At 42.9% G+C, this 23,577-nt stretch overlaps 1 protein-coding gene across 8 annotated transcripts in view; it reads right to left on the bottom strand.

Annotated features, from left to right (window-relative positions):
- Positions 1-142: 142 nt before the first annotated feature.
- PLEKHA2 (pleckstrin homology domain containing A2) overlaps positions 143-23,577 on the bottom strand; it is a 61,691-nt gene continuing 38,256 nt past the window's right edge. For all 8 annotated transcript variants that reach the window (XM_088152086.1, XM_088152082.1, XM_088152080.1 and 5 more), the window contains 6 exons: positions 14,985-15,125; positions 14,139-14,207; positions 11,686-11,756; positions 10,981-11,044; positions 3,949-4,026; positions 143-3,335 (listed from right to left, as the gene is read on the bottom strand). In XM_088152086.1, coding sequence (XP_088008212.1) covers positions 2,970-3,335; positions 3,949-4,026; positions 10,981-11,044; positions 11,686-11,756; positions 14,139-14,207; positions 14,985-15,125 — 789 coding nt within the window. In that variant the 3' untranslated portion in view covers positions 143-2,969. The remainder of the gene's footprint in view (positions 3,336-3,948; positions 4,027-10,980; positions 11,045-11,685; positions 11,757-14,138; positions 14,208-14,984; positions 15,126-23,577) is intronic.

A 23,577-nucleotide genomic window follows, 5' to 3' on the forward strand; every position in this document is an offset into this window, starting at 1 on the left:
AAGACATAGCTTAGTCCTGGAGCATCCACGGTGATGGAAAATGTGTAGTATAAAAGAGCGCTGAATGTGGAGCTCGGACACAACCTTTAATTTTGTAAGAAATCCGACATGAGAAGGAAAAAAAGAGAGAGACAGCACAAGATTCTGGCCATAATTTTATGTATTAACAATGGCTAAAAAAATCTCAGAAGCAAAGAAGTGGATGAAAGCTGGGATTGCAAGGCTATTGGTTTGGGAATAAGCCCCGTTTAAGTTTGCAGGACTCTTTTGCAAGGAAGCACGTATGCAAGCGGGTGTCAGAACATCAGGTGGCCCAAGATAAGGCGTTACCAATCTTTTCTTTCTTTCTTTCTTGCCTCCGTCTTATCAATGATACAACCAGAGAACAGTGCAATCTTGTACCTGATTCTAGCAGCACGTACTTCCAAGTCTAAGCACCCAACCTTCATATAATGCTGCAGACCAAGTTATGCCCATAGCAAACATTCAATTACATCAGAAAGGCAGGGGGGGGATGCAAATGATTCAAGCTCCTTAAATGACACAGGCTGCAGCTAGAGCTTTTCTTTTTCTTTGGAGGGGGTAGAATAAAGTGGATGATTTAAGCCAAGAGTCTTCTCTTGCAGTACCCATAAAGTTTAATGAAAAATGCTCCAAATTCACCGATGGCTTCACATCTCAAATAAATATGATTTTGCTTAGGGCAGTGTTGTCCAAACTTGGCCACTTTGAGTGGACTTCAACTCCCAGAATTCCCCAGCCAGCATGGCTGGCTGGGGAATTCTGGGAGTTGAAGTCCACTCATCTTAAAGTGGCCAAGTTTGGACAACACTGGCTTAGGGCTTAGCATGACTCTGAAGCAAGCTCAGAATACACAGCAGGCTCCCTACGAGTGATCATACTGCATTAAAAAAAACAACAACCCTCTTTATGTTCCTGAATTAACTGAAGTATCAAAGGATGCACACCTGAGTATCTTGATAACACAGACATTCACACATTTTCTAAGAGAGTAGTCTTTGCACAGTTGAACACAGGATTTAACCTTAAGCCTATGGCTCAAAACAGGAGTGTGGTTCCTCCTCATCGGCTCCAAAGAATGCTTCTGGGCAACTAATGGAAGTCAGAATGAGCACTGGGCATTTTGAGATGCAAACCTGTACCGCATCTGCTGTGCTCACAAAATCCCTGAAGTTCTGTCCTCCTCATTTAAAGGGGAGAGTTACACTCTGAACAGCAAGCTTGAGGAAGATGACTACATTGGAAATCTCATTAATACAAGGAAATGTTGAGGAATGGAATTAGCCTTTCTCCTGCCTCCGCTCACCATTCAGAGCGTCCTGCCCCCTCTATCTGCTGAGTTAGTGCAGACTAGGAACCCATCTTCGTGATCATAGCCTTCCCCAATTGAGTACCTTCCAGGTACCCCCAGCCTGTAAAGCCCCATGCTGGGAAAGGCTAATATGAAAACAAAGCAAGAAGTGAGCTTTGTTTTGGAAGGGTTGTTCTTCAGGGCTGTTCTGTTGATCATCATTTCTCCTTCTTTATGTGACAGCCACGTATTCCTCATCTTGGCAGCTCCAGCATCTTCTGAATTAAATTTCTTCTGCTCTCCAACCCAGCTGTCCTGAACAGTCCAAAGGAGGAAGAGGAAGCAGTCTTGCAAAGGCTAAATGAGATCTATGTCCTCCTGCTCCTTGCAAGACATTCATTCCAACTTATCACAGTAGATCAAAGGGTCGGGGCATATCACCTGCTTGCACCCCCCAGGTCCCCAGGATCCAAAGGTTACTGTGCAAGTCCCCAGTTAGACATCTTGGTGAATCCTGAGCAGTCATTAAAACAATTACTCAGCTCTCGGAGTCAATATCTGGCCCAGCCTAAGACAACCCATTGCTCAATACTCAACTATCATTTGATATTCACTATGGAAAAAGCCTTTTGGTATCTCCATTACTTGTTTTCACAGCCTCATAGTCCCCAGACAAGAATGGAAAAAGATGCTGTTTCAATGAGGATATGCTTGCTCCAGTTTCTTAAAAATTCCTTTCTTCTATGTGGATTTTATGTATACCTCATAACCAGCCTGCTTTTGAATTTTCTTAGAATGGGTTGGGTGATATTTTTCACCCTACCATACTGCTCTTTGGTAGCCAACGGACTGAATTTGTTATCCCTGCTAGAAACAATTGTATTATGAAAGGCTCAACATCTTGGCTACCTCGTAACTCAGGTAAGTACCAGAACCTCATATTCTCTTCCGAGAATTTCACCCTTTAGATTTTCTAAGAAGGAAGAGAGGGAGGGAGAAAAGCTTCCCCAACTTACATCAGACTGAATGGGGAAAAATGTAGATTTTTTTTTTTTTGTTCGGCACAGTATTCTTGAACAGTATTCCAAGCTCTCTTCCAAGTCATAGTTTAAGCTTTGGACATAAACGCAGGATGAGCTGCCTTCAACTCATCCACTGATCAAGCAAAACCACACTGTGGTTGCTACCGGAACAGGAAGGGTACATATACTTTGTTGCTGTATGGTCCAGCTAACTCTCATATAGAAAAGCCTTTTTGCACAAGCACACAGACAGGAAAGCATCATGTTTATCAAGGCCTCCAAATGAACGATATGGCCTTCCCTTCACTAGACAGGAAGCAATGATAGTGGAATGAACAGCGTCTCATGGAGAATGGGGTGGCCTCCATTGCATACTTCTGCATCCTCAACAGACCTGAAACAGGACCATCTTGAACGTTCTGGCGCCCTCTGAATTATGCTTGGTCTTGAGAAGGCTCCGGCAGGGCACGCAGTCCCCACATAAGCGTAGGTCCTTCTCAGCTTTAAGTTGGTTGCACTGCAAACAAATCTATTCCATCTCAGCATCTGGAGTAGGTGCAAGCTAGCTAGTGTTCATCTAGAACATCCCACCCTTAGATTGCCTGTTTCCTGGCAACTTCCACCTCGCTGCGCAGTCACACATCTGAGGTTCGGATGTTTTCATCATCCAAATCAATCAGAAAGCGGTGCTCTTTGAAGTTCTGGGGTTCTGACCTGTGCCGGAGACGCCTGACCTGGGTGTCTCCAGCATCTCCAGCAAACAAAGGGGTAAACTCAGAGTTGCTCAGCTGGTCAGCCTTCCCTTTTGATACCGGCTGGTGCTTCTCTTCCAGCTGTGGCACAGGCATCCACGGCAGCCAGCAAGAAGTGGCGGGACCTTTGTTACCAACCCTGGACTCCTCTCCTCGCTGCTTTAGCCATGCAATGGATGACGTGGTGGAGCTGGACGAGGTGGGACTTCCTTGTTTATCCATTGAGACTGATCTCACCAAAGACATTTCCTGCAAGGCAAAACAAGATCATCAGTCGCAGCTCTGATCAATGCAGGTAGTCCTTGGGTTACGTCCATTTGCTCAGTGACCATTCAAAGAAATGCTTGCTGGATTGTAAGGAGACATGGCACAGTGGGGAAAACTTGGGCCTTCCCAGAGTCGATGTACTACAACTCCCTCATCCTTGACCATGGGGCTGGGGCTGCTGAGTTGTACTTTATTCAAGCAAACAAACAAGTTGGCTCCAAAGATTGGATTTGGGGGATGGAGAAAGAGAGTGAAAAGATTTCTGGAGCCTGGATTGTTTGAGAAAAAGCTACCTAACTCTAAAGTCTGCCAAGTTTCTCATGATAATGGCCCAAAGCTGCAGATAGTTTAATGGCCCCAAATCACCCCACACCTCTAGTATTCCCTGCTCTTCCCTGCAGCCCATTTCTGACCTTGTATTAGAGGTACGCATTTATTTGCTTTAAATAATTTCTCTTCAGATGGCTGGAGAGAAATCTTCTGGACATGAGCATTTTTTCAAATGTTGTGCTTGAAATTATGAAAACAGATAACCTCTACTCCAAAAACGGAAACGTTAACTGAGGTGAGTCAAAGTGGAAAGAATATGACCTACCCTGGGGCAGCTCTTTAATGCCTGCACTGCCCCTGAGATCTCTCTGATCCAGCTTTTCATGTCTTCAGGGCTGTAGGCCTATCAGAAAAGAAGAAGTTAAACACCACCCAGAGCACTGTGAAGTTCAATTCATGGACACCTTTGCTGGACGACCGATGCTTCTTCCAGGCAGAGATACCACACGGAGCACAGTACATACAAAATATTTGGTTTTGCACTACGTGGATGATTTCAGGGACGCAGCTTCTAGCGCTGGCCGTGGGAAGCAATTTTGCCTTTCCCTCCTTATCGGATTTCCCTTTCCTGCCAACTTAAATGATGGGAGAAACACTCAAAACAATATATAGAAGACAATATTTTCCAGACTCCCGTTAAATTCTGTGAACAGACAAGGCAAAGGTGCAGTGAAAGATTCAGCTGATCACGTCCCCCCAAATTCTGACGACTGATTCCAAATCATGTAGCCTTGTGGTCTTGAGATCTGGACTACAAAATTCCACATGGGCGCTAGATGGCAGCAAAGAATGGGTGTTTTCTGTGCCCCTTTGCTGCCACCTAGCAGTTGTACTGATTTTGCAGGCCAGGGTCTGGTGGCCCTCCTTGAACCCTATTGCGCCTCACCCTGGGGGAGGGTGAATAGGCTGAACAAACTTGATTCATCCCAATAAAGCTCATGCCTTGTTGATTCACTATTCGTGGTGTACTTGTGCCTATTTTAAACGAGGATGCTTCACCCTACCTTTACTCAAATACAGAAATACAATAAATCATAAGTATAAAATTGGGAAGGCCCAGACAAGAGTTATTTAAAAAGGACCGAGTTGAGTTCCAGAACATAACCTTCCCCATGCCGTTAGGGCTCACCCGGCTGTTCTGGGGTCAAAGAAGTGACAGCATATATACACTTGGTCAACCAACAGCTGAACAAGATCCCACTCAACAATGGACATGTTACTTCCAAGTGCAGCAGGTCCACAAAATTTCTAGAAGAGGCCTTTCAAGTCACTTCTACTGGATCCTTTGTAATGAAAATGCAGGAATAGATCCTAAGAACACCCTGCCTCCAGGTTCTGCCCTCTGTTTCGGACCTATACACTTTCCATTTGTTTCTCAGTCAAGGTTCACTGTCTTTTTGTTGTTGTTCAGTCGTGTCCGACTCTTCGTGAACCATATTGCGCCAGGCCTTCCTGTCCTTCACTGCCTCCCTGAGTTGGCTCAGTTTCATGCTCATTCACTGTCTTTAGTGGCACAAAATCAGAAATTCAAGAAGTGCAGATTTACGGGTATATGAATATACGGGAAGATGGTACCTAGCCAAGTAATGAAACGTCTGCAAGAAAACAACCAAGCTCAGAGAGCCCCAAGGACTCCACAATGCAACCCTGAGCTACATATATTCTCTTCCATTAGAACCCAGAAAGGTCTTTAATCTGGTGCTGAAAGGATGACAGGAAAAGCAAAAGGTAAGTCTGTCTGAAAAAGTTGTTACAAAGACTAACTAGGATGCAACCAGCAAAAAGAGCCTCTCTGGGAGTTACCTGCCTCATGTCATTGTTCAGAGACAACTGGAACAAGGTTTCTGAAGAGGATCTTCAGAAAAGTTCAGGAAAGCTGATCTTTGTTAAGTCATTCCTCCTTGCTCTGTTCACAAGGGGAAGATGAACAATCTCCATCCCCCATTCTTTCTTTCAAATACTTTCAAATACATTGAAATACTTCGGGGAAAAAGCATAATCCCCAGTAATTTAGTACAGTGTGTAATAAATATCCTTTTTAGAGTCTATAATCGTCAAGTGGCCACTTGTGGGTGGGACAAACACCCGTAAAATAAATACGGTTATTTTCAAAAATGGCCTGTGATGTCCCACCAGGTACAAAACTTCAGAAGGAAGATGAGTGGATTCAATCTGGTCTCTTCTTCTGAATCCTTTTAACCTGGGCATGAATCCCAATTTTTTCTTAGTCTTTAAGTTCTCCTCTGCTCTGTAGGAACTGCTGAGTTTCAACTCCATCTTTCTTTAGAAAGAGAGGACGCATCCACCCTCAAATTCTCTTCCTTCCAGACTCCAACATTTGCAAGACTCTCAACAGACACTTAGGAATACTAGCCGTTGCAACCCAAGACTAAACACATCCATGACATTTAGCCTTCTCTGGGTAGACTTCTCCAGAGGACAATGGCAGGGGAGGGTAGGAATCGACCTCCTACTTGCAAGATGGCCAGAGGCATCGGGATGCCCACTGGAAGAAACAAAATGCTGGTCTAAGATGGGCCTTGACCTGATTTTATTACCTCCCTATTCACCCATTTCCACATCATCTCTCTTTCACAGCATGACATAACAGGACCACCACAACCATTTTTTTACAGTGCCAACATACAGAAATCCAACAGCCACGCCTTTTAAAACATTATTTGAGAGGTCCAGTAAAGCCCAAAATAATATTTTCTGATGAATTAATTTCACTTTTAAATCAGAAGAAGTATATTTCACATGCATTTACACTGGGCCCATTCATTCTCCAACCCTGGATATTCCAAATCTTCATTCCACAGTTCAGGTGTAATTTCTTACAAAATTGAATTGCTGGCTTCTGTTCAAGTTCTGCTCTAAAAGAGATGTCGCATCTCTTAAGGAACCTAAAAGATGGGTAGAACTGGGGAAAGGCCCTTTCTAAACTTTCTCCTAAACTGTGGGTGTCCTACTTGAGTTCCGGCAACACGGCCACTGTGAAAACATCCACCAGAGGGCAGATATGAGATGTGGAACTCAATGTTGATGCCTTCGTTTCAATTTGTTTGACTCAAGCAAAAGTCCCGCTTAGCAAAAATGCAGATCTTGCTAGGTTCTGATAAATACGGTTTTCTTAAGTGGAGAAAGTGCTTAGTCTGATCGTCCACAAATGAAAGCTCTCATTCTGCCTTCTGGATGAACTCTCTCTTGATTAATATCTGGAGGGCAGTATCTGGAAGTTTTAAACAGCCCTTAAAATATTTCTTTTGCAAGTCCTTTATGAAGCCCATAGAGCCTTTGTTGTAATCGCTTGATGCAGAGCTATGTTACAGTTGTGCTAACATTAGGAAATGTCTTGTTTTGATTACTGTTTTATTTAGGTAGTGGTTGATATTGTATTGTATTGTATTGATTTACAGATACTGCACTTAGTTGTAAGCACACACTAAATGAAAATTAACCGGACCATTACTACAGTACTAATACTATAAGCCATGCAAGGTCAGCAGAAATCCCCATGGGTGGCTATTAGCTGGCTATTTGGATTTAAATTGATAGCCTTTGTACCCAGAAAATAAATAAATAAATATATATATACACACACAACTGGAAAAGAAAAACAAGCAAAGAAAAAAGGAAAAAAAACAGAAGGATCACAACTAAAAATATTCAGGGAAAAGAAACATTTTGCTGCTCTGACCCTTCCTTCCCCAGCTGTTGTCCTCCAGATGTGTAGGAACTCCCATTAACCACACTGGCTGAGAATTCTGTACTCAGGTTAAAGATTTAGGCAATGCCTGCAACCAGCAGAAATAGGATTGAACTAGATCAGCAACAGGCAACCTTTTTTGGCCTGGGGGCTGCAATTGATTTGTTGGGCTACAGCCCTCTGGCTCCAGAGACCTTCTACTGTAGGGGAGAAGCTACCATTTTCATCTCAATTTTCTGTGTTTTGGAAGGTTCCGGGGACAGTTTAAGACTGGAAATGGATATGTCGCTTGCTTAACTAATTATGGGGACCCTGCAAAAGGAGAGCCATATGCAGACTGCAGCTTGCCCATCCCTGTCTTAAAAGACCTGCACCACCAGGTGAGTCTGGCAAGCTGGAGGTAAGATCCTTTGCTTCTCAGCTGAGGGAACCTTATGTCCAGAGAGCAGGTCAGGTGGGGTCTCCATTATCTAATACTTTAATCTAAAAGCATTCAAGGCTCTTGTAGCTGGAGAACACAGGAATATATACCATTTGAAATCCACACTCTTGCAGAACCATGGCCTTCCTCAAACTGATGGGAGTCACGCTTTCGTGCACAAATGCTCTCCACACAGTTGCTTACCCAGTAAACAAAACACAACCAACCGTAACTCCTGGACAGGTGCAATCTGCTTTGCAAATATCATGCTTAAAAACATCGACGCCTACTCCATTCACCCTTTTCTTTCCTTCCAAATAATTCATATACAGATTCACATTCATATGGGTACACCAATTCCCCCACACACCTATTTCTGTCCTGCACACCAAGTTCTCCCTCCACAGAATCTGAGCTAGGTCACGGCAAGGGAGAGGGGACCGAAGGTTGCTGACCTCCACCTGGATTTCCTACCACTGAAAGGGAAACCAGATGGCCAATGAGGACATTTTCTGTGCTGATCAGGAAAAATAGGTAAAGCTTCCTGGTGTTTCTTCAAGCTACAAGTTTTGCACACAAAGATTACAAGCAATCCACATATCCCAAAGCTGGGGTCCCCAACACAGCACCCATGGGCACCAAAGGTGCTCCTGGACAACTCCCTCGATGCTTGACTCTGTCTCTGCCCCACTTGACTTCCTACATTTCTAAGCCATTCTTCCAATTAAAAGAGAGAAACTGATGTGTGGAAAAACACACTGCTAGCCGCAGTCATCAACTCAGTTTCCAAAAGGCCCCTGAAGCCTTCTTAGAAAATAATAATGAAAGGTTGAAGGTTGGGAATGTGCTCATCACCCCAAAGGTACAGAGAGGTAGATGGGAGGGGAGGGGGCCAGAGGGACAGCAGTCTGGTTAATTGGTGCGTTATAACTTAGTTATGTTTCCCATGACAGACATCGTGCAAATATGTAAACCCCCTCTTCCCACCAGGGTTTTTGTGAGTATGGCTGCAAAATATTGCCAACATTCCAAAAATGTCCTAGGGAGACAGGAGTGAGTTAGCTCCAATTAATCCAAAACAAACCCTGTTGCACTGTGTTTCCCCATTTAGAGGGTGCCTGATGAATTGTTCCTGTGCTGCCCCAAACTTCAAAAGATGATTTCAGCTGTCACAGATCTTGGACAGTCATTGATTGAAACAAGGACACCCACAGTTATTTTCTCTTTTATCTGGGCAATGTTGGGAGGGTATGCTCTTGGTTAAGATCCAAACCTCAAACAATTAGCCTGCATAGTTTTAAAATGTAATTAACTAATTTCAGGTAATGGTACTCAAAAAAAGTCCAAGATAGTCTTGATAGGAAGATGTGGCATCTCAACAGAATTCTTATAGACAAACACCCCACGCAATTATCTGGAGAAGTTTACATTCATTTTTAAGAAAACTTCTAGTGTCCTTAAAATGCATTCTCCCAGTTGTACACAGCTGTAACTTAGCTTCCCAACATCTGATGCTTTCCAGATGTTGTCCCAACACACCTGAAAGCAGCCCTATTCCTTATCTGAGGAAAGCTCTCTTACTGCAATCTTACAGAGATTCCCATTTTTATGGTTCTCTTTTGCACCTGTACAAATAACTTTCATTATGAATATGATGAAATGGAGAAGTGAAATTGTGGCCATAGCGGGATCCTCACACTTCATGTCTCCCTAGGCTAAAATGGACTGTGTACTAAGTCTCACCTCATTCACCCTTTCTGCTTGACAGCCTGTCAACAAAGCATCCTGTTTGGCAGGGGAAGACAGACTTCAACTGTCAAAAGCTAAATCGATTGCTTAGCAAACTAAATTAAAAAACAGTGCTGTCTCCACTGGGAATCCATTTTTAAACACACTAAGATTTACCAGCTTTCTGAGAAACCAGGTGACTTTCAGAAAGTCTGAAATGTTCAACAAGATAAGCCTGCTAGGAAGTTCTATGATTGATCTTCCAGAATTCACAGCATCCTGGCTGCTGTGAAGTGAAGCCATATGCAAACCAGACTCCAATCACTGGAAACGGGGGTGAAAGCCCAGGGTCACCCCTTCTTGGCAGCTGCCCCACATTTAGAACATCTTGCCTCCTGAGTGTTGAATGCCTTCAATTTCCTGCTGTTCAGGAAGAGAAGACCTGGTGATTCTGCAGGGCCCTTGGGCTCTAACAGTGAGAGGGCAACCTTGTAATTAGTTATCTAGTGGATTTTGGTGTACTGTTTGTGAATATCTGTTTTTGTTTTTATTGTTGTTTGATTTTCAACCATCCTGAAGAAGAGTCATAAAATTATAGAGTTGGAAGGAACCACAAGGATCTTCTAGTTCAATCCTCTGCATTTAAATCACCTATGAGAGAGGACTGCCCAGCTTCTTCTCACAAGCCTCAGTGATGGAGAACTCTATGTCCATAAGTAGACTGTTCCCCTGTTGTACAGATATTACTGTCAATAAGTTTTTCCTTATTTTTTTTAATTAGGCAGTATAAGTTATAATCATTATTTTTGGTCCTAGTTTTTACAGCCATGGAAAATAGTTCTTGATCATCTTCCCTGTAGCTTCCCTTTATGTACCTGAACATGCCAATCAAATGGGAATATAGAAAATGTTGTTGGAATAAAGTGCAGTTATTGACAATTCTATCAGGTCTCATGGAAAACCAGGAAGAAAATAGTCATAAAGCTCATGGCTAGGGACAATTACTGAAGTTTCTAAGAAAAAAAAAAGCATAACCTCATAGGATTCTGATATTAGAGGGGACCACAAAGATCAGCTAATTCAAGCAGAGAGAAACAAATCAGAAACAAGAGCTGAGAGGACGCTATAATTCTTCCAGTCTCAATTGCTTTGCCTGTCTCCAGATTTCCATACAGGAAATCATGCATGGTCAAATATATTTGAATGATCACAAGTCTCAGATCAGGAAGAGGAAATGTGTAGCCCTTCCTTAATTGTTGAACTACAAATCCCAACATCCATCATCATTGGCCATACTGGTTTAGGGCTGCTGAAAGTTGTCGTTCAACAACATCTAGAGATGTCACAATTTACCAAACTCCTTGGAAGAAGACTTAAACAACTTCCAAACAGTGGAAATTTGCAGGGCCATGTTTGATATATCAATATATGTATTTTACCTGGATATAGAAGGTCCGGTAGCTTGTTATAATTTCAAAGAGATTATCCCGCATTAGAAGATCACTTGAAAAACAGAAAGAGGTATTAACGTGGAACTTAACTGCAGATACCAAGAGCATTGCTTCTTAATGCCAATTCCTCTAAAGAATTAATCAAATGTTAATATTAACTGATATTTGAAACAGTGGCTTTGCTTGGTGTTCTTTCTGAGGCTTTCACTGGGATGACTTCAGCTGAAGAAGCCTCAGAAGTAACATGAAATGCCTTGATGTGGCAAACTGCATCACCTCTGCGTCAGAAAAAAATTCACGGGGATAAAGCACATGTATCTCTCACAGCCTGAAAGGTAAGATCTCCCTCAAGTCAAGCTTGACTGCTGGTGACACCATCTCTCTGCCATTTTCTTGGCCACCACAGGGAAGCGTCTTTTTTCGCGCCCTTCCTTAAACTATTGAAAAATCCCACCTTGTCCCCAAAACTATTTTGCAGAATGGCATCTCTGATTTCAGCAACATAATTTGGGTACCATTTTTGTCCCAGTGAAATGAGGTGGTATCATTGTTGCTCTACCTGAGATGATGGAATGCAAACAAATCAAGGCAGAACATCACCTGCCTTTAAATACTGATCCTTCACACAAGCAGTTTGGTAGAATAAAGGCCAATACCAAAGAGAAAATGTCCAAACACAGAAGATACTCATACCCAGATTTGACGAGACATTCGTGAGTCTTCAGCACGTCCTTCAGGAGGATTGACCGTAAGGGTTCTTTATCCTGACAAGACAAGCAAAACCAACAGGACAGTTCAAAATTAGCCAATAGATGAGAGCAGATATGGGTGGGTCTAAAGGTAGTTAAAATCAAGGATAGACTAGTTTACACAATGACACAGCATTAAAGCAAATTTCTAGTACGTGCAACCCTCTTATTGCTACTGCTGCACAAAGATCCTTGAAGTTTGCTAGAGAAGTTTATCATTGTCATGGAAGTATCTGACACGTTATTACAGATAAATAAGGATGACACGTTTGTGACAAAGGAGAAGGCAGCTGAGCTATTGCCCAACTGACCTTCCAAACTTCCCTGCTGGAGTTTTAGACCAACTCTCCTATGGGTTTGGAATTCCTTTTTGCACCACTAAAGAACATCTGGCTTTTACTTCTAGCAAATACATAAAAGAGAAGAAATGTATATCATCTGTATCTATCTTTATCTCAATCTTCTTTCATCTTTTATTGATTTTATTGTAATTTGACTGTTGAGAGCCACCCAGAGTTATTATTATTATTTTATTATTTATTGGATTTCTCCCCCGCCCATCTCCCCCACAATGGGGGACTCTGGGCGACTTACAGGAAACATTAAAACTATAAATATATCTAAAACACATCATATATCCAAAATTTAAAAGGATGTTAAGAGGATCGGAAGTCACTTCTTTATTATTCTTTCTTTATCTTTTTCCTTCTTTATTTCTTTTTCACTTTTCTATTGCTTTCCTCTATTTCTCTTAACTTTAACTTAAGATTTGTATTGCTTTTACTCTGTGGAAAAAGGTCTTAAATAAATTATATATATATATATATATAGAGAGAGAGAGAGAGAGAGAGAGAGGAGAGGGAGAGTCAGGCGGCATACAAGTTTAATATATTACTAATAAATTATCATTATCTATTACTTGTTTTAGCAAACCAGGTGATAAATCTGTGGAAATGCGCTAACTTTGGGGGATCAGAGTTAATTTCACCATGAATAACAGATGAACTAGCTTCTTGTCCCTAAATGTGGGACAAAATAACTGTATCAGACTGGAAAATAAATCTTTATTAGTTTTGGTACAACCAGACAAGCATGACCTTTTGCTAACTGTTTTCAAGTATATCTTTCAAACATAACTTTTGCATTTTTTCAACAATAGTATTTTGCTTGTGTTTTTTTTTCCACAATGAACTTTGTTTCAATGTTAGTATTTGTTGTTTTTAAGTGTCATTTGTTTTATTGTGATGGCTTCATTTAAGACTATTTTAGCATTCTCTTGCAAACTGATTGGGACATTAGAGAAAAAGTTTGGTATAGCAGTAAAAATTTAAATAACAAAGCGAAAGGCAAACCAACACACTAGAGTTCAAAGTCAATGTCTCTGGTCTCAATCTCATTTCAAGTTTATACAGTGGAACCTCGGTTTACGAACTTAATTCGTTCCGTGACTCTGGTCGCACCCCGAATTGGTCGCAACCCGAAGGAAATTTCCCCATAAGGTTCAATGTAATTACTGTTAATCCGTTCTGGCGTGGAGGACAGGGAGGCGGCTATTGCTTGGAGGGAGAGTCCCCCTCCCTCCGACCACGTGTCGGGGCGGAAAATGGCTGCGGACCACGTGTCAGGGGCAGAAAATGGCCGCGGACCACGTGTCAGGGGCAGAAAAATGGCCGCGGACTGTGTCACGGGAGGGAAAATGGCCGCATATCCTGTTCGTACCCTGAGGCGGAGTTCGCAAACTGAGGTAAATGTTTGCAGCCCGAGCTGGTCGTAACCCGAAAAGTTCGTTAACAGAGGCGTTCGTAACCCGAGGTACCACTGTAATTTCTTTAGCCCACACACACACACATATTGGTGTTGTAATTGCCAATAACATGTGTGTGTGTGTGTGTGTGTGTGTGTTGGGAGACTTATTCTTACATTATGCTGAGCAAATGATTTACTTGGTTTTGATTCAACCTCTCGCACCTGCGGTGGCTTCTAACAATGGTATAGCAAGTTGTGGGAATCCAGCCAATTATGGCTGAATCCCAAACCATAATTAAGCAATCGTGTCTTTGCATCCTTTATGAACCTAATCACTGAGAGAGAAACAGAGTGTAGAATAATCTCTTCCAAATATCGGATGACTTACTTTTTCTCTAAAGCAAAATAAGGTTTGTTCACAAAGTCCTGAAGAAACTTTGAAGCTTCTGAGCCGTCAGCGTCCCTTTTCACCCCTATCTGCCCCAATCTAATTTCACCACCGCAGCCCTAGAATAAATATCCTTGTTTGGGATTCGTGCACTTTTACTTAGCAAAACCCGGAGAGCTGGTTCCACGGACAATTCTCTGCAGCCATCGGGGAAGAGGGCACATGGGACCCAAGAACAGCTCCAGAAGGTCCGGATTGTTTACCTGCTCACATTTGAAATAACTGACAGAAGTTTCATCCAACATAAAGTAACGGCGCTTCCAGCTCTTCCTCTGAAAAGCAAGAAGAATCCTCTTTAGAAGCTTTTCAACGGCTCTTCAAATACTCCCTGTAACAGCTAAACTGAGCAGATGCCGAGAAGGGCTGTTAAGAAGCTCCGTCGGTTTCTGCATTCGCGTCAGGCGATGGAAGGCAGAGCTTCGATGGAGGGGTTGTGGCTGCCCTCTTGACCTTTTTGACCACCCCCTGCAGACACCCCTGTAACCAAGTGTGGTGAGCTCATATCCAAAGGCACATCCAGATGAGGGATATTCCCCCCCCCCCATTTTTCTCCCACCTTTGCTAGCCCTTCAAAGGAGTCTAGGCAAGAAGCACAACCAGGAGTACTAACTCTTATCTGTAAGGTTATAGTAACAGCATCTTGCAAGACTAAAAGTATTCCTTCCCCTCTTCTTCTTTTACTTTCTGGAAAACTAGGGAGGGACCCTTCTGAAACGCTTCCCATGTCCTCCCGCCTTCTGTGGGCTGAGATACCTTTTACATGCCGGTTTTCCAGACTGGGGCTCTTCCTCCTGTCTCCCAAAGTCATTCCCACATACCATAATAATCTTCTACTGCAGAAAAGCCTCTCCTCTTGCTTGTCCTTCCCTTTCTGCTTGCTTCCTCCTTTTCCAAGGAGCTTTTTCATTTCCTCTTTCTTTTCAGAATCTTTTCCTAACAACATCCCTGGAAAAGATCTTCCCATCCAAAGGCTATCCAGAGAAATAACTGGCATTCCTCTGAGTCCCAGGTCCACAACAGTCACAACAGGCAGGTCAAACAGAGCTTACCACGTTCCCCTGCTTGACACAATAACCGCTCTTGAGGACTAGTGGTCCAACCGGTGTTTTGGTGGTGGGAATGTAACTCTGGGACCGTTTCAACAAAGGGTGAGATGCGAGCTCACTGCCTTCAGACCCATCCCCTCCATTCTGCAAGAGAATAGGGAAAAGGGAAGAAAAATCCCAGTTAGAGCACCACTGAAAGGTTGGTAGGAGAAATGGGGCCATAAAAACACATTCGCAGGAATTGGGCAATATATAGAACGTCTCTTTGCATCACTGCCTAAACTCCTATATTTGTGATACCAGAACTTTCTTTTTTTCTGGGGGGAGGGCTTCCAAAGAAAGCTTAAACAAACTTTTATTGAACATTTGTCCTGTCTGACTTGCAGACTTTTACAAGGTGAACTGACCCTTCATGATCCTGTCATCTTTTCCCAGTATTTCAGCTATTTTTAAATTGTATTATTGTAATATAATATTAACAACAACGACAACAACTGGCTGTGTGACCAGATAACAACAATTTCTGCAAGGATACCTTTAACACCATCAAGCAACAACATCTGCCCATCCCAGGTCCTTGGGAAGGACTCAATTGGTGGATAAAAATGCCAAATCCAGTCTAAACATCTGGCTGACTGTGCGACCAATCATAATAATGATTGTATTATTGTATTCTACTTAAATAAATACAAGCCAATATTGCTCCAGCGCCAATCTCTACCATCATTTTTATTTGCACCCAAGCCTTGGAACTGGTGGGAACATTCTGGGTGACCAATTCACATCTGGGCAAATGGGAACATGGCTGTCCAGGCTCCCAAGGGGACATGTGCTTGCAGGCTCTCAACATCCCAGATGTGCCCTCAACCTAAAGCGATTTGCCAGACTCTGGAAGAACTGCACCATGCCTTTCCTTTGCCTACGCTGGAAACCCTCAACAGCACATTCATGCTCCTTTTTGGCTACTGCTACCCATATGAAAACCAGAGTGGTGTAACCTCCACCTCATTTGGCACGTATGCAACATCACGCATAGAAAAAGGGTGGGGCTTGCATTCAACACTGTGTCATGGCTTGCATCATTCTGATGCCCCTTGGCTCCCTCTCAGCAAACATTACTGGACAACTGTCCCTTCCCTTCCCTTCCCTTCCCTTCCCTTCCCTTCCCTTCCCTTCCCTTCCCTTCCCTTCCCTTCCCTTCCCTTCCCTTCCCTTCCCTTCCCTTCTTCATCCATTTACTTCCTTTCCTTTCCTTTCCTTTCCTTTCCTTTCCTTTCCTTTCCTTTCCTTTCCTTTCCTTTCCTTTCCTTTCCTTTCCTTTCCTTTCCTTTCCTTTCCTTTCCTTTCCTTTCCTTTCCTTCCCTTCCCTTCCCTTCCCTTCCCTTCCCTTCCCTTCCCTTCCCTTCCCTTCCCTTCCCTTCCCTGTACCTTTTTAAATAACGTCACCTTTTTAATATTTTAAAATCAAATACTTTGATTTTAGCAATGTAACTATAGTTATTTTTAAGTAGAAATGAACAGGACTGTACTAAAGTAACGTGAAATGGCAGAGGCGCTGTGTTCTAGCCCAGGCTGCTGTAATGCCATACATCTCTGAACGTATCAATACTTTTCCATTCACTAGCAATTCAGAAAGGGGTCAGTGAAGGTGATTGGGAACATGACGCTCTCTGGACATAACATACGATTACATTGTGGTAATACCAGTAATTAAAAAAAAATGACCAAACTATCTACAGCCATTATCATCTTACTAAAATGGCAGTTATGGGTATAGTACTCTAACATTCATCCATTTTTATGTGTGCTTCAGCATTACTTAGAAGTTTGTTTGTTTTTTTTAAGTTCTCTTAAGGTTTCTATTGTAGTTGTGTTCAATTAGCTATCATCATCTTCGGCCTATATCAGAACCTCCTATGACAGTGTTGTCCAAACTTGGCCACTTTAAGATGAGTGGACTTCAACTCCCAGAATTCCCCAGCCAGTATGGCCCAGAAGTGTCCATAACATAAGGACAGAAATAAGTGTCCAGACATAAGGACAGAGATAAGCAGAGGGAGTCAGGAGACAGGCATCTGTGAGCCAGATGTCATTCATGAGCTCTCCACACCAGATTCACATATATTAAGCCAGGGCTCCCAGGTAGAAGCTGCTCTTAGTTTTAGTTCCAGACCAACTGGGGTGTCCTAAGACCTCCAATTAAGTGAATCGATACCCTTTCAACTTAAAATTGCCAAGTTCTCAAGGAGCCCCTGCAGTTCTGCCTTCAACCACAGCTCAATGAATCAACTTCGTCATGCTCATTACCTTATTCCAAGCTCACTCAATTATTCCCCAAAACAACACACTTCTCCAGAGCAGAGACACACAACCGCTACTCCCAAATTGCCTGCCATCCTGAAAAAGTTGGGTGAGGCCCCTGAAGCCCTTCCAAACGTAGCCGCCCAATGGTAGCTTTTAATGCCGTAAAGGAGGAAATGCTTAAATACATGAGGAGTAGTCATAGCTGCTGTATTTAATTAGTTTATATATTTTAATTAAACTTTATTTCATGTAGCTTTTCTCCTGGCCCTACCCTCTTCATGATCCTCTCCCTTCCAACCTTTCTGAACTGCATGGCCAAAGCCAAGTGAAAAAATGTTGTGTATCTTTGATTTAGAAGAGGGCAACTTTTTTTCTTCCTACCTAAAACTGCTTTTCCACTAGGAGGAACCATGGGGGGGGTGTCAAGAAAGTCAAGAGGGTGGCTACAACCACAAGATCAAAACCCCACCTCCTTTTTACACACAGGGCAACGTGTGATGGAAACAAAATGACAGCCCTTCAAGTGAGCCCTTGCAGCCGCCATTTTGTCTTTTTTAACCTGCCCCTGTGGACATCTTTGCTTCCCCTGTAGCAGTGTTTCTCAACCGTGGCAACTTTAAGATGCATGGACTTCAACTCCCAGAATTCCTCAGCCAGCATGCTGGCTGGGGAATTCTGGGAGTTGAAATCTACGCATCTCAAAGTTGCCAAGGTTGAAAAACACTGCACTATAGCAATCTGCTGGGGGTCACACAACACACCCAGAGTAATGTGGGGCTGAAGAAGATGGTAAACCAGGCTCAAGCCAAAACTGTCTGCAGTCACTGGTTCTCTTTTTTGAGACCTCTCCATTTCCACTGTTTTTCCAGCACAGCCATTTCTTTCCTTCTTTTCTGTCACCCACTTTCCTTCTGGGCACCCTCAGAGGAGGGTCCAATCCTCCTTATCGGAAGTAGAAAAAATTGCACCCAGAGGAACTGTTGAAATTAGGTTGAGAGCATTAAATTAGCTGCAAACTAGTTAAGACTCTGGGTTACCCACTACAGCTTCAAAATGAACTCAGTTCAACTCATCTCCAAATCTTTATTATATTATTATGGTCAGTGACCAGCTGAGATAATATACAACTATAAGAAAAATGATCTATAAACTATGGAAAAAGTAGCTAGATTAGAATCATGGGCAAAAGGCCGTGAACTCACCAGAAGACTAAAATCTATATAGAAATTCCAAGATGGACTATGCATTGTATACATGTTAAGACTATATTGTATAGATGAAAATGGCTGGATACTGGATTAAGCTTAATCAATTGTATTAACATCTTGTCCTGTAGTATATAAAATTAAAAGTGAAGGGCTTCCAAGACAGTATACAAAACAGTGTACAGAGCCTTGCATCAACCAACTGTTTGTGTAAGTTCAGATTTTTCAGCAGAATAGATAGGGCTGTGTCTACTCTGTTGTTCCTGAAAACCTCCATTTTCATTTTTGCTAGAAAGTGAAGATCCCACTGGATCCTTTACAGCTGCCAAGCCATGTGGGGAAAACCTGATGAAATCTCCAGCCAGAACGGGGTTGAATGCAAGAGGAAGCAACTTCTGTGCACTGCATACCTCTCTCTCCACACCCCAATTTATTAAGAATAAATATGCAATTTTTGCCTATTTCCAAGGTGCAGAATCATCTGGAAGAAAGAGACTAGATTTATCGTCGCCATCCCAAATTTAAAAAAAAAAAAAAAAGGCCATGAGAACAGAGACCTCATTCTTGTTTCTTTTTCTATTTTGAAGTTTGGGCAGAATATTTTTTCCCAGGGGAATAATGATCACCAATTACAGAAAAGAAAGGGCACAAGGAAGAGGTAAAATAAGAATGCAAAGGGAATGGAGGAGGCAGGGAAAACTCAGGGACTGTGTTCCAAAAAACTGTGAAAAAAATGTTAGTAAAAACAAGTCCTTCTCAATCTGCTTTTGCTTAAATGGGGGAATGAATAAAAAGAGACCTTTAAGGGCCTTTTATCAGCTGCTACTTCAGAGAAGCAAGTGGGGTTTTCTTCCTTACATAAATTACAAAGGCAAGTGCCTGCTTCGTGCTTTTTAATAATCTGAGCTCCCCAGAGACGAAGAGACAGACACAATATGCCACTGTGTGAACCACACTGCGTAGCTGGCTCCCTCGGTCAAGACGTCAGGCTCCCTGGGCTTGGAAGATCCACAACAAAGACCCCACTGTCTTAGCCTACTTAGGCATAAGCTCCAGACAGGGGAAAGAGCCAAACACACACACACACCATATAGCAACCCAAGATGATGACACTTGTCCTTTCTGAAGACCAGGCCAATGGAGCATCCAATGCAGATGCACCGCAGACAGCCTGGCAGGAACTGAAATTTCCAAAACAGGGATAAAAAAGAAAGACTAGTGGGGAAAATTTGGGCTGGGGAGTAGGGAGAAAGCAGGGGTGTGGGTGTGGTGTGCAAAAAGTCAAGATGGTGACCCCAACTATGCAATCGAAACTCCACCCCTTTTCAACATGCATATTAAAAAGGGGCTGGGGTGGGGCTTTGATTGCACAGTTGGGGTCACCATCTTGGCTTTTTTCATGCATGCCCCATGGACACCCCTGGAGTCTGCCTGTCAGGAAGCTGCCCACAAAGTAAGCATGAAAATGGTTTGCTTGGGAAACTTCTTTAGAAGATTTATGGCACAAAGTGACCTAAGTGTAGGATGAAATTGGTGCCTTCAACCTTCTATGAACGAGGGAGGGAGGGAGGGAGGGAGGAAGGAAGGATTCTTTCATTGCTTTTCAAAAGGGCTGATTCCCAATTTGAGGAGACGTTCTGCATCGTGTTCTTCTGGAGAGTGCCTCACTTTGGTCATTGAACCCTGGATGAACTGCCTGCTTCAGGATGCTTCATGAGAGAGACCTCCACGCCCAGGTGGCCACCTTCCACCAGATAAGATGGGTGGTTGGAAATGATTTGGTTTCCTCTGGCACCTCCGTTTGAGGTGGAGCAATTTGTTAAATGGCTGGATCAGGAGGTCAAGGAGACACTGAGGAAGAGCAGAGCTGCGTTACACAGATCTGGATTGCAATATTCCAAATCATGTTGGCTGATTTACTACACCCCTTCTTACTTTCCCACAAGTCCCCAAAACCATGCTAAGTGAAGGACATTATGGGAAATCCCAAGATGGGCTAGATCGAGTGCCTCGTAGTGTTTCCAGTACTTGCTCAGAAGAAAACAAAAATTAAGAGAGGGCACAAGGCAAGCTTTTAACCATGGCACCTGCCAGCGTGTTGAGGCCCTGGCACCCACCCAAAGATGGCATATATTGGCGCCAGGCTGTCCCTAGAGTATCGCACTCCTTGACCCATCTCAAGGAGCTATTCCAAGCTCAATCTTCCCACCTGTTTTTTAGAGGATATGAACAAGCTTTTTTTTTGCTACACTCAATAACCACAACCACAACTCCCACAGATGTGGAAGGCCTTTTTTTTTTTTTTTTTTGCTTGGGTGTGGAAGAAGGAGATATTAAGTAGTGTATAGAACCAAAAACACAATTTCCAAGCGGGCGGAAGGCTTACATTTAATTGACCATGCTTAATTGCTATTCTATCCAGTGTAGCATAATGAGCATTTCTGTTCCTCCATAATCTTGAGAGGACACTGAATTGATATGAGGGAAACCTCTGTAGAGGGAGCATTCCCTAACTGGGGTGCCCCTTAATGCATCATTTTGGACCTGGGCTACAAATGAAGCAAAATAAGCTGACAACAGCAGATGGACTTTTTCTGATTATGGATGGTGAGAAGCTAAAAGTTCTCTTTTAAAAATGGCAAGGAAAGAGCTGGGCTGGACCTATAATATTTGCTTTTCTAGTTTGTATTTAAAGGAGATCCTTTCCCCCAATTTCTTTAGTCACTATATAGTCAAATCTCCTTTGAGTCAACCCTGACTCTTGATGGCTTCATTCATGAACATGACCTTGTCCTTCTCTAAGAAGAAAAGTTTTCAATTGGTTGCTTCTGGGATGTTCTCTATATTTTGCAATTCTGTCTACAGCTCAGAGATTTTCTGGTGGTGTCCTATCAAAGTGCTAACCTGTGTTGACCTTACTGAGTTTCCTGAGCTCAGACAAGGTACAAGCATTAAAAATATGATTTCTCCTTCCCAGATATCACCTGAAGGACACCATCCACCCTAGCACCTTATTCTCAACAAATCTGGCTAAACAGTCCAAGTCTGTGATATTAAGACTTGAATGTGTACATGATCTCTCCTCCATTGGAGCTTTTATTTTACAGAAAAGAGTCCATTCTAAGTACATAATTAGCCTATTTGCAGGTCATCCATTGATTTTATGCATGTATGAACAAGCCTTTTGTTTTATCAAAGTGCTTTGATTAAACATCAAATCAAAGCATTGTTTTAAAATGCTTCAGATCAGCCCATCTAAAATTTAATGTCATGTCTCTAAGCCACAGCACATGAAAGCCATTCATTGCATGCTACAACTACCTGGTCTCACCAATTAAAAAGAGAAAAAGACTAATTCAGACTTCAGGTACAGAATTACATGCTTAAATGCTTCCCCTTATCAAGAATTCTCCATCCTTTGTCAATGGTCACTTCCAGAAGAAGATGCAAATTCAAACCTGGATTGTTCCACTTTTGAAATGGTGCCGTCCCAAGAGTCTGTACAATGCACTTCTGCTGACCGCATACGTCAGGTCTTGACGCTTCTATGCCAGCATCTAAATTACTGGTTTTATTGCTCTGTGGTTCTAATGCTGTCATCCACCCTGAGTCCTCCAGATAAGACAAGCAAAGGGATGAAATCCACACTACCAACCAACTTGCAAGGTATTAAGGGTGCGAGCTACCAAAGGAAGTCTTCTCTGTACCTTGTTGCAGCTGTTGGCAATGGAATGCACCTTGCGAGTTTTCCTTAATTACAGTTGAGCCGTGCATGTTTAATTAAACAGCTTGGCAGTTCATATCACCCAGTTGCTTGAACTTTTGAAGCTGCAATTTCCGGCATTCTCAGCCCACAAAAGTTGGTAGCAAGCTCTTCCCTTCCTGAAAGGTTCTAGGCTGTCCCTTCTCTACTTGTAGCCTGCGGGAGCTTGTTTGGGGTCTTTAGAGATGAATGCAAAGTGGAAGATAATGCTCTGTTCCCTCCTCCGTTTATGTGCCTGTGATTCCTTGTCACTACAGCTCTGAGGTTGGTAGTAATACACAAGATTGCTCATGCTGCAACAGGCAGTTCTGAAGGAAGGAAGGAAGGAAGGAAGGAAGGAAGGAAGGAAGGAAGGAAGGAAGGAAGGAAGGAAGGAAGGAAGGAAGGAAGGAAGGAAGGAAGGAAGGAAGGAAGGAAGGAAGGATGGATCAGCAAGCTGGAATGGGGTGGGCAGGAAGACAGAAAGTCCTTAAGAGAAGAAGGCCCAAAGAAGAGTGAGAATGCTGAGTGGCCATGGAAGGCCAGGTGTTTTGGGGGAGGATGAAAGAAAGAAAAGGCCAGGGGAGGAGGCAGGGGAATGGGGGGAGGGTTTCTAGAAAAGGGCACTATTGTGTAGAGGAAGACAGAGATGGCCTTGAAAAAAATATGTAGCAACCATTGGGAAAACAGGAACTTAGCCTTGGAAAACAGAAGAGGTGAGAGAGAAATTCAAGATTGCGCCACCTTGACTCTTCTTCGTATATGAGAGAGGGAAGGAGAAATGCTGTCAAGCTTTCAAGATTCTGTTATTATAGCCTTTATCAATAAAACAGAGTTCTAGTATTTCTAGTGGTGTCTGTCTCCTGATCTGGTCTACCTGGAGCTGACATCCTGGCTGGCAAAATAGGGACATTTTGCACCGCAACCAACTTCATCAGACCCCACTTGTTTGTTTTAACTGGTTAAAAGCTCTGACAGTTCAAGGTTGTTATGAAATCATAGAACTATAAAGCTGGAAGGGACTGCAGGGATCATCTAGTCCAACCTTCTCTAATGGGCAGGAAAACCAGCTAATCAATCCACGAGAGGTGACTTTCCAGCCTCTTCTTCAAAACCTCTAGAGATGGAGAATCCACAATCTCCATAGGTAGACCATTCTGCTCTCGGCAGATCATACCGTTAGGACAATTTGTTATATCTGAACAAAATCTAGGCAGCTACAATTTACATCTATTATTTCTGGCCCTAGTTTCTGTGGCAACACCTCTTGTCCAGCACCAGGTCTTTCCATCCCTGCTAAAACATTTGTCACCAGATAAACCTTTTTTTAAAAAAAGAGGACAAG

Source organism: Python bivittatus, unplaced genomic scaffold (assembly GCF_059951505.1).
Source record: "Python bivittatus isolate LINGU-HERP-01145 unplaced genomic scaffold, Pbiv_v1 ctg000680_np1212, whole genome shotgun sequence".
Classification (NCBI taxonomy): Eukaryota; Metazoa; Chordata; class Lepidosauria; order Squamata; family Pythonidae; genus Python; species Python bivittatus.